Source organism: Urocampus carinirostris, chromosome 2 (genome assembly GCF_059441175.1).
Source record: "Urocampus carinirostris isolate Australia breed hairy pipefish chromosome 2, RoL_Ucar_1.0, whole genome shotgun sequence".
NCBI classification, from domain to species: domain Eukaryota; kingdom Metazoa; phylum Chordata; class Actinopteri; order Syngnathiformes; family Syngnathidae; genus Urocampus; species Urocampus carinirostris.
The window spans coordinates 35,562,738-35,574,823 of NC_142350.1; the positions used below are offsets into that span (position 1 = coordinate 35,562,738).

At 39.5% G+C, this 12,086-nt stretch overlaps 1 protein-coding gene across 1 annotated transcript in view; it reads left to right on the forward strand.

Moving 5' to 3' along the window:
• LOC148371752 (neurocalcin-delta A) overlaps positions 1–12,086 on the forward strand; it is a 41,077-nt gene that overhangs the window by 14,947 nt on the left and 14,044 nt on the right. The window contains exon 2 of the mRNA XM_088326317.1: positions 5,377–5,786. Coding sequence (XP_088182443.1) covers positions 5,409–5,786 — 378 coding nt within the window. The 5' untranslated portion in view covers positions 5,377–5,408. The remainder of the gene's footprint in view (positions 1–5,376; positions 5,787–12,086) is intronic.

Genomic DNA, 12,086 nt, shown 5'->3' on the forward strand with positions numbered 1-12,086 from the left:
TTATCTGCACCGCTTATCCTCAGTAGGGTCGCGGGGGTGCTGGAGCCCATCCCAGCTATCTTCAGGCAGTGGGAAGGGGACACCCTGAACTAGTTGCCAGCCAGTCGCAGGCCACACAGAGACAGATGATCATGCACTCGCTCATTTGTACCTAGAGACATTTTCGACCAGCCAATTAACCTGACATGCATGTTTTTGGAATGTGAGAGGAAATTGGAGTGCCGGAGGAAACCCACTTAGGCACGGGGAGAACATGCAAACTCCACACAGGAGGGTTTGATCTCACGACCTTAGAACTGTGCCGCACTCACGCTTACCACTGCCCCGCCACTGCCAATAATACTATATATATCAGGGGTGGCGAACAAGTTTGACACAAAGAGCCGAAATTTTTAACTGTAAGAGTTTAGGAGCCATACCACGCACTGATCGGCATTAGACTTAACCTACGCAGATGATTGGCAGTCAGTTATGTGTCCGGAGCAGCATAAAAACAACAAATCTGCAAAATTAATTTCAAAATATTTTTTATCATTTGTTATTAACTCTGATGGATTCAAGTGTGTTTTAAGAGGGAAAAAAAACTAAACATGAAACGAGGCAAAGAGCCACAGTATATAGAAAATATGATGAGGCAAAGAGCCGCATTCTTATTGGCCAAGAGCCGCATGCGGCTCTAGAGCCGCATGTTTGCCACCCCTGGTATATATTATCATTATTCTTAGTAAAGAATAATGATAATATATACAATATTTACTTTTCTAGGGGATGGGCAGGCCACCCGTATGATGCGGCAGGGGTAAACCAGTGAAAGCTGTCGGGCCCTGCTGTTCAAGAGAAGAGTGTGTTGTGTCAACCTGACCCGAGTAACATGGCCGCTTTCTTGTGTCCCGTTTCATCTGCAGGGACAAAAGCATGACCAACTTTGGTGCCGAGGTGTTTAACTTGTTTGGTTGTTTGGACATTTGGGTTGGCCATGGTCCAAACATTTTTGTGTGTGTTTTTTTGCTCCTTTTTCCCTTTTTATTTTCTTTGTTTTTGTATGTGTTTGTCTTGCTGTCGGTCACCCCTCTCGAGGGATATGACCAGGGTAGATAGATAATTTACGATTATGATTATTATTGTAGTGACGTTTGGGGCAGAAAAGTACGTCTACCAAACATTTTAACCCTGTAAAGACCCAGGAATAGAAAAACAAAATATATATATATATTTTTTTATCACCTAGATCCGGGTTCTCAAACACGCAGCCCGCAGGCCAGCTGAGGCCGGCAGGGTAATAGTTTGTGGCCCCCGTCTTGAAAACATAATAAGAATAATTTGTTTGTTTGTTCTTTTTGATGTGGTTTCGGTTGTTATTTCAGTTGCTTTTCAGTCATTATTGGGTAGTTTCGGTGGTGGCGGGATGTTAGTTTTTTTCGGTCGTGTGTTTTTTTTCTTTAGTTGATTTTTGTGTTTAGGTTTGTTTTTGGGTTGGTAAATTTTTGGTAGCTATTTGGTCTCTTTTTTTGATAATCTTTTTGTTATTTTTTTGTACTTTTGTGTAATACGTACGTTTCTACATTTTGGTACTTCTACATACGTTTTAGTACTTTTTCATTCTTTTCATTACCTTTTCATACTATTTAGTTCGTTGTCTGTACTTTTTCACACTTTTCAATTGCTTTTGTACTCTTTTCCTTACTTTTTAGTATGTTTTCAATTATTTTTCATACTCATTAGTACATTCTTCAAATGTTTACAGTTTAGGGTTTTCTTTTGGTATTTTGGTCGTTTGGTCATGTTTCTGGTCGTTTCTTGTTTGATTTTTATTTTAAGGTTTGTTTTTTGGTGAGTGGTTTTGTGGACATTTTTATGGTTGGTTTTCTTCTAGGGTCTTTTTTCTAGCAACAAGGAATAGGAGTAGTTGTTGGTTACTGGTTAACCCTCTTCTGGCAGCTTTCTAGGTGTTTTATTTTTATTTTTTTACCAGTGAGACCCTTTTTGGCTGCTCGCCCTTTTTTGTACTAATACTGCATCCACCTGCAACAAGACGCCTAGGCATTCTCCACAAAAACAACCCAAACTTGTCTTAAAACACTTAAAACCTCTTTGAGTAATTAACACATAAAGCAATATATGGCAGGGGTGGCGAACAAGTTTGACACTAAGAGCCAAATTTTTTAACTCTGAGAGTCAAAGAGCCACACCACACACTGAACATTTGAGACTGTCTCTTTACCTGGTTTTTCAAGGTGCTCAATTTTTGCTTTCGTAGTTCAGTACCTTTGGGGAATTCCGTGTCAATATTAGCATGGGCTGTGCTAAAATGATTTGAAGTCATTTTCCCATTCTTCCTGAAATGCCCAGTGTTCATCTTCATATTTCCATTTTGCTTTGCATTTTGCCATTTTGACCATGAGGGTAACAGTCTGCACGCTCATGAAATGTTTTCCCGGCATTAGACGCAACCTACGCAGATGATTGGCAGTCAGTTATGTGTCCGGAGCAGCATAAAAACAACAAATCTGCCAAATTAATTTCAAAATATTATTGATTATTTGTTATTAACTCTGACGGATTCTAGTGTGTTTTAAGAGGGGGGAAAAAACTAAACATGAAACGAGGCAAAGAGCCATAGTATATTAGAAAATATGATGTGTCAAAGAGACGTGTTCTTATTGGCCAAGAGCCGCGTGTTCGCCACCCCTGGTATATGGCGACTCGCTTGCTGGGGGGGCTGGTGTTCCTCCGATGGCCAATGACAAAGACAAAACATGCTGTCTTCTAAATGCATTATCCCAGAAAATAATTTGAATATATTTTATGCAAAAAACATGTACTATTTCCTTATATTTTGCATGTCTAAGAATTTGGGATTACATTTAAATCTCACCAATGATATTAGAGAAGACTGGTGGCTCCATTAGCTCTGACAATAGCCAAGATGCTCATCCTGCAACCATGTTTTCCCTCACTTGAGCATTTTGTTTTGCCGCTTCTCTCGCTGTAGAGCCTTCTGTCATTTCAGCTGTCGTCAGGACTGGATCCATCACAATTGGCCGCCTGATACTCAAAGCACGTACCTTAGCCCACACGCCGCCCACATAGCCAAACAGTCACTGAAACACGATTGGCGCAGTCCACACAGGATTTAAAGTGTGCATCTGCATATAAGGGGATGAACAGTGCATGTTGCTGCATTCACACAAGAGAGCTCATCAATGGTTGTTTGATGTGAATGTGTTGCTATGGGAACTGCTATGATTTGAAAATAATCTTAATAACTGCAGTGAGTGTAGGTTGCAGTGAAGTGTATGGAATTTTGATGAATGACAGGAAAATAGCTTTGAAATTTAATGACTGTTTGTGTTACTATGTTTTCAATTTTTCTTTATGAAAAATTCTTTATTTGTCGCAGGACTTATCGCAGTGTGGAGCTGTAAAAATTGAGGAAAATATAGTGTGTGGAAGTCCAGGGTTCAATTACAGGCACTGCAGCCTCCCTAGGTGTGATATAGCAAGTGAGTTGTCTGTCATTGTGTCCCCTGCAACTGGCTGGTAACCAGTTCAGGGTGTCCCATGCCCACTTTATGGGATGGGCTCCAGCACCCCCACGACCCTACTAAGGACAAACGGTGCAGATAATGGATGGATGGATGAAAAATTACTTAGAACTTGCACGTTTGTCTGGCAATAATATAATAATATATAAAACTATGTCGAAGTGTCCTTGGGCAAGACACTGAATCCCTATCCCAATAGCATGTAGTTGCCTTGCATGGCTGACGCTGCTATTGGTTAGTTAGTGTGTAAAAGGGAATAGTGTGGAGCACATTGTAAAGCACTTTGGGATGTCTTCATTTACTTGAAAATCGCTATATAAATGCAGGCCATTTACATTTACATCCAAATAATGACCATACTTCTATATTCAAAATTTCAATCCCCATCATTCCTTTATTGTCAGTCCCCTGACATTAGGTTCAAAATTAGATTGTGGCGTGATTAGAATGTGTTTTTATTTTTTATGATCTCCAAAAGGAGGTGCTAGTGTTCTACATTTAGAGTGCCACCGCATGTTAAGAGTGGTGGCGACATCTTAATTCGTATTCCATTTTGATGTTGGTTGTTCTGCGAGATAGCCAATCACATTGTGTGTGATAAGTTTATTATTTTTAATACTGGACACATGCAAAAGAGATTGCATAGGGTGACGTTCAGTAATTTGACAATTATTGTGCACCGCCGTTCATTGTCGTGACTATTAATCACCGTTTACATCACTGTCACCATCAGCCAATCATGTTACTCTTCTTTGATATCCACACCCTCTAGCTTTTGTAACATAGGGGATTTAATTAAAAGAAAGGCCTCAGGGGAGGGGCCTTTAGAACAGGTTGGTATCTCTTGTCCAAGGTTTGGATTCTCTCCTTGTTCTTTTTGCAAGTACAAAATCCATTGAAGTCTTCTCTCCTTATTTTGAGTGTCCCTAAACTTTAAATTTATCACACTGACTCTGTTTTCATTTTGAATTGAAGCACTGCGATTGATTTAGCAGGTATGTTTCTGTTAAGAATTTGTCAAATAAATAAAAGTGTCCTGTTATGAGTTACTACCCATGCTTCATCAGTGCTGCGATGACATTACATTTTCCATCGTAACATTGGAAGCTATTTCACCAAGAAAAACATTACCATGTTTGGCTGTTTAGCGCAAACTTCAACAAATAGTAAATTTCCTGTTTGATGATACTTTAGAGAAGGACTAACAGATGTGTTTTGGCAAATATGCAGCTATCTGTGGCTTCTTGGCTGCAATTTTATGTCTACGTGTTTCCAGATTTGCAAGCACAATAGAGCTAATTTCAACTCCAGACAACTTGTAATATGATATAAGTTCTAGGCATGCACTTTTTCTGGCATAGTTCATCTCTGGAGCTTCAGTTCCCTATCAACAAATGAATGTCTCTCACTGTGAGTCAACATCAGGAAATGGTGCAAAAAGGGCCAGCTTAACTTCACCAGGAATCCTTTAGTGTCACATTTGTGGTCCTGTGTCATAGCTGACAGTGCCAGAGACCCTGTGTGAAAGTATGCAGCGGAAAGGCCCCAACATTTCAAGTCCCATTGCTTCTTCGGAACCACAACTACCATAGAAGAATGGCCAGAACAGGCACACTTTTACATTTCTGGCCATTTGGGTTTTTTTATGTGTGCCTTATAGTCCGTAAAATTCATGAATCTTTTTTGACACGCTTCAAATTGCTAGCATTATTACCATAAATCCAACAAGACTTCCTGTTACATCATTCTGCATTGCACACAACAGGGATCCAGAAACTGCGTTTGTAGTCCAGTGTTAAGATTGACGCTTTTTATTGTCTGTGTTCTCCAGCCGCGAGTTTACAACTTTGAGGACTGCCAGACATGGGGAAGCAGAACAGCAAGCTCCGTCCTGAGGTTATGCAGGACCTGCTGGAGAGTACAGACTTCACCGAACATGAGATCCAAGAGTGGTACAAAGGCTTCTTGCGGGATTGCCCCAGTGGAAACCTGTCTATGGAGGAGTTTAAGAAAATCTACGGCAACTTTTTCCCTTACGGCGATGCGTCAAAGTTTGCGGAGCATGTGTTTCGCACGTTTGACGCAAACGGTGATGGGACGATTGACTTTAGGGAGTTCATTATTGCTCTCAGTGTGACGTCGCGTGGCAAGCTGGAGCAGAAGCTTAAATGGGCCTTTAGTATGTATGACCTGGATGGAAATGGATACATCAGTAAATCGGAAATGCTGGAGATTGTACAGGTAAGTCAACTCCAATTTCAGACTAGTTAGAAGTTTCATTCATTAAACTTAATTTATTCAAACACCTAACGCAGGGGTCAGCAACCCAAATTGCTCTAAGAGGCTTATTGGACCAAAATAAATATATATATATATATATATATATATATATATATATATATATATGTCTAGAGCCACAAAAAAATTAAAAGCCTAATATAAGCCTTATAAGGAATGCAACACATTCTGTTTGTATCTATACTAGCTTGCTATAGAAATGACTAAGTTGGATTCAGCGTATCCTGTGGAGAACGATGCACCATGTTAGTACTCTGATCTAGGATACTGCCTCAAGGTAAATTTCCCTAAAAAAAATAATGAATTACAGTATGTTTCATTGCTTTGATAAAATTCTGTAAACACAATGAAGAAATCCAATTTTGATGTTGTTTATTTTTTAAGGACGAAATGGAACATGCATAACATGCCCATTATCTGTGTAACAAATAAAATGTAATAAAAGGCACCTTCCTTTATGAAAAATAAGATAGCAGCCTTTCGATAAGGTAGATAAAACCAAATCGCTACAGTTTTAAGTTGGATTTCTGTGTGGTTCCCTTTTCACCTTTGGTGTCCGTGGCCGATCACACACCCGCCGGTTTGTTTAAAAACACTCACCTGCTTGGTTTGTGACGCTGCCCCTTTAAAACGCAAGGAACAGCAGAGAAAGTATAAAACAAGTGTACGATACGCTAGAGTTTTGCATTTATGTTAGGTTGTCCGCGCAGGAGTACAAGCCTGAGAGCCACAACCTCACGTCACAATATTTGACTTTGCTGCGTTCGAGGTGACACCCTGTATACTGTGTTTTTACAACCTGATACCAGTGAGAGAGCGCCAGTCAAACTCGTGAATCATAACAGCTGATCTTCCCTCTCGTCTCAGTGTTACATAGTTACACCCCTAGTTGATGTAATATTTATTCTACACATTTTTAAAGCAGGGCAGCACGGCGGCGCAGTGGTTAGCGCATGTGCGGCACAGTTCAAGTCATGGGAACCTCCTGCGTGGGTTCAAATCCAGCTCCAGACTTCCTGTGCGGAGTTTGTATGTTCTCCCCGTGCTTGCGTGGGTTTCCTCCGGGCACTCCGGTTCCCTCCCACATTCCAAAAACATGCATTTCAGGTGGATTGGCCGGTCCAAATTGTCCCTAGGTGTCCAAGGACACACGGGGACAGACAACTCGCTCGCTCATTCACACCTAGGTGTCCCCTGCCCACTGCCCGAGGATTGCTGGGATGGGCCCCAGCACCCCGTGACCCTACTGAGGATAAGCGGTGCAGCTAACAAGATGAGATGAGATTTTTAAAGCATTAGAAAAAGTTACGAGTGCTTATCATCCTACAGAAACAATATTAAAACAAAAATTATTTTCCTCCCCCATCTTTTTTAATTCGTAAATATTATTGGAAAATTGGCAGGGACCCGCATTCTAGTGCTAAAGAGCCGCATGCTGCTCCTGAGGTTTACCTCTGACGTAACGTTGTAAAATGTTCACGATGTTAAATCAAACAGTGCTGATAATGACAAAGGACAAGAAATATTCTTAGTTGCCTTCTTGATATCTTGGAGGTCTCGAGGCGAAGTGATTGGCACGGAAGTATTGATTTACTGGCTTTCAAAAATGATTGCATTGTGTTTTTTCTTATTTTTCATAATACGAAAACTTGAGGACGCAATGCTCCCCTCACCTTTCAAAAAGAAACCAAAGGAGAGAGCTTTAGGATTTTCCTGCACTTGGTCTCAAATTGTAAACCTGCTATTCATTTTAACATCAGTTAAGTGGAGCTCTTTGGCTTTTATAAAAGCCAACAAAATAGACACAATTGGCTCTAATGAGTCTAGCACCGTGTTGTGTGGATTGTCTCCAAGGTCAGGCGAGTGTGGGTTTTGGCAGTTTTTGCTAAGGCAGTCCAGAATAGGTGTTCCATGCAGTTTGGAGTTCAATAGGATTTTAGAATCAACCTAATTCAATTTTGTGTCATGACCAAACGCCAAACAATAATACACTTCCGATTTTAGTGACAATTCAAATGAATGATGAGAATGTTGATTAAATAAGTATAGAAAACACAATTATGATGTTTAGTTCAGGAGTCCTTGCTGCAGAGCTTTATGATGATTCAAAACCTTGTTGGATTCCTGGTCTAGGGTGGCTTGACACCTAGATCACAAATTTCCAATTGTCCAAGGAATCAAGGGATTTTTGAAATTGTGAAAATGCTTGATTGCTATTTAGATTTTCGAGAAGGGTTGTTCAAACCTCACATTGTGTTTGCTGTTAAACGTCATATTGAAATATAATATTGTGAATGTGCTTGATTGCTGTTGAGATTGTCGAGAGGGGTTGTTCAAACCTCACACTGTTTGTTTTCTGTTATTAGTGTCAATAAAATTGTTCAAACCAAAACATTTTCCTGGGAGTGATAAAAAACTGGCCAAAACTCATCTACATAATTTTTCTTGTCTATTGTGAATCACACTGTCACCAGGTGAGTTAAAACAGACAAGGGGAGAAATTTAGATTTCCAAGTAATCTTTTTAACAATTGCTATGGATAATTTAAGGTCTTATCTGTCGTCTATACGGTGCCGTGCGTGTTCTGCCCTCAGCTAGCAGTGACGACTGGCTATCGGCACTCACTATGATGTCTATGATGTATTTTTTAGAAGGTTAAAACAGCAAAGATAAGCATCTGCTTTTGTGATTAACTACTGAAATCAATGATTTTATGTTAAAATGTTTCAATTAGAGGTTGTTGACAATTATGACGGAAGAAAAAGCATTGTAAACTAAAATCAAAGTAGTTTTGCATTCATTTGGTAATTAATCAATTTGGAATCTATAGAACAATACCAAGTGTGACTTGTGGTCTGGGTTCAAAATCACATGCTCATGAAGCGTAGGTGAAAACATACAGACCAAGATAGAATATGGGGGAGGCACAAAGAAGTAACAGCTGAATACAAACAAGACTACACAGCCTTGAATTCGAGGAGAGCTGTGATCAAAGATTCATCAGATTTCAGAATGTCGTGTGAGGCCAAAAAACATCCAATTAAGACAAACAACTCACTAGTTTGCCAACATTCCCAAAGATGTTCCTTTTTGAAAAGCATCACAGTGTGACATTTCAGCCATGCCAGATTAATTAAAAAAAGTATTTTTAGAGCATTATTTCACATTTTCAACAGATCCGAAGCATTGTATTAATGTAAGTCTTAGAAAACACACATTCTATTTCCATCTTAGCCTTGAATTAAAAGCTGGAAATGCTTTTTTTTCATGAAGTTGTTCTACTCTGGGATTACATATACCGATCTATGGCCAGTCTTTGTGAATACTTTTTCCTAATAAAGTGGTTCTACCCTGGGATTACTTGTACTGATCTATAGCCAGTTTTTGCATTCAGATTGGTGTTGCCATTTTTGTGATCCAACTTACTTTTTTTTTTTTTTTAAACTTTATTTGGTGATATGCTTAGTACAGTTTGGTGAATTCTGGGTTAAAGTCACAGTCTCTTCACAAAAAATATGAATAGAGAATCAGAATGAGAGAGATAAAGAGAGAGGGAATGATTGAGAGAGGGAGGGATTTAGATAGAGAAAATATTTCATAGAGAGAAAATAAGATTGGGAATAGTTGAAATAGAGAAAATAAGAGACATGAGGATTAAGAGATAAAATGATTGAGAGAAAGAAAGAGAGTTAGTTTAAGGGAGTGATTAAAAGAATGAGAGGGAATCATTAAAAGACAGAATGTAAGAGAGAATGAGAGAATGAACGATAGGGAATGAGAGAATGATAGTGAATGATAGAATGATATACACAGAGTATGATGGAAAAAAATTAGAGAAAAAGATGGAGATAGTGAGAGAATTTGAAAGAGAGAATGATAAAGGATAACAGAGAGTAAAAGAAAGAAAAAATGAAAGAGAGAGGATAGTAAGAATAATAGAGAATGGAAGACAATGAGAGAGTGCGAGAGTAAAAGAGAAAGACAAGTCAAGTCATGTTTATTTGTATAGCCCTTAATCACAAAGAGTCTCAAAGGGCTGCACATACCTCAGATTATTGCAAACCACAGACTATTATTACACCATCCCCTGATCTAAAACCTACATGAGGGCAACGAAAACCTCAACATGTGGAAAATGAAGAAAACCTTGAGAAGGGACCGCACATGAGGTAATCCCCCTTCCAGGATGACCAGGCTGCAATTGATGTTGCAATAACAAATAATAAACAGATATTGTCAACATAAAATATAGGTTATTCATATGCTAAAGAATAGAAGTGTGTTTTAAGCCTAGATTTCAAGAATTCAACTAAGGTTGCAGATCGAATCTCAGGGGGAAGAGCATTCCACAGCACCGAGGCTCGAATGGAGAACGCTCTCGAATCTGCGGATCTCTTCTTGCCTCTTGGGATCACTAGTAGACCAGCATTTTCAGAGTGAAGGCCCCGGACCAGAACATAGGGGGGAAATTAAATCTGAAAGATATGAGGGAGCAAATCCATGCATGATTTTGTATAATACCAACAGAACCTTAAAATGACAGAGAACTAACGAACAATCCAAAACAATTTTTAGAGATGAGTTTTTAACATGACAATATTCAAGTGTCTTTTTAGAAATTTGAACCATTTCTTGTTTTTTCCAGCACTTGATTTTATTTTAGTCGGGATTGATAAATGCATCTCGAAAATTACATGGGTTGATTACAGCTGATGACTGATCATTTACTGCCCATCAGCTCTTTTGTGACCAGGAAGATGAGGTGCCCTTTACACAAGGAAACATAGCTTTCATTTATTTTAAGGACTATAATCACAATCAGCCCTTTTCTGTTAACATGTCACTTATCACAAGGACACCTCCTTATTACACATAAAACGAGTGAGTGGGCTATGATATCAGTGTTTACCACGAAGCTGCTGCAAGGTCTTAGACAACAATGCATAGTTAAGTGTGTTTGTTTGTGTGTTATCAGTGATTATCTCAAAGTAAAGGAGAACCTCTTCAGAATGGGCTTTCCCTTTTGCATACAAACAACATGCATTTTAGATTTCAGGTCCATCGAAAATGAGGTCTGTCTAACTTGATTTTCAAAGTAAATACCTCAAATTCCGGGAAGCGTACCTGATTAAAAGCTGCATGCTTAAATCTAAGAATGAATTTCAATGTTATTGTGCATTTGGTTTGAAGGTAATCCCAAATTCTTAAGCATGCAAAATGTGAGGAAATACTACACGTTTTTGCATGAAATCTATACATATTTCATCTGTATTTTCCAATTATTTTCCGAGATAGTGCATTTTGAAGACAGCTTGTCTTGTCTTTGTCATCCTGAGTTGCGATGTCATCCGAGGAACACCAGCATGCTAGTTGTCATATTGTTTTTAACGTGTTAATAAGCCAAGTACACTTGTTTGAAGCGAATTTTTGGCCGTTTTTGGGGAGAACGCATTGGTGTTGTTTTGCAGGTGACTGCAGTAATAGTAGAACAAAGGGCAAGCAGCCAAAAAGGGGCTTACTGGCAAAAGTAAAAAATGTCCGTAATCTCGGCGGAAAAATCAAAGGCTGGTCGACCAAAAAACACAGTAAGCAGCCAGGTTAACCTGGAACCAACAACAAAAAATCAGCAAGGGCTATGGCAACAAATGCGAAGAAATAAACCAAGGCAGACTGCTAAACCGGAGCTAACACCAGGCTAGCCGATCAAAAAACACACGGCGAGCAGCCTTGCCAACAGGGAATCAACAATAAAAAGCGGCAACGGTTATAGCAATCAAAGCGAAGCCAGCCAGGAATAAAACCAAAAGACGCAGCAAAACCAGCCCCAAAGCTAACGTGGGGTGGGCTGGACAAATAGCTAGAAACGCAGCGAAGAAGGTGAACCAAAAACCATAATCGCCTACCTTACAGCAGAAGTGAGGGGTATGCAATCGCTGTTCAATTCAATCACTTTCTCTTTCAGAGTTGACCTTACATGATGTGTTGATGGGACTCACCATTTTGAAAGTATTGTGTCAAAACTCTACAGCAAAACAAGCCAGATAGGTCAACTGTGAGTCTAAATTCCTCAAGTCCCCTGCACAGTATTTAAAGCGGCAGTGTTGAAAATGAAGCAGAAAAGTCGCGCCTTGTATTTCAGATTTTACAGTACAGTTCGTTATCATAGGGGTGTCAAACCCGTTTTAGTTCAGGGGCCCAATTGTAGAAAAGCCACTCTCACAGGGGCCACACTGGTAAAATGAT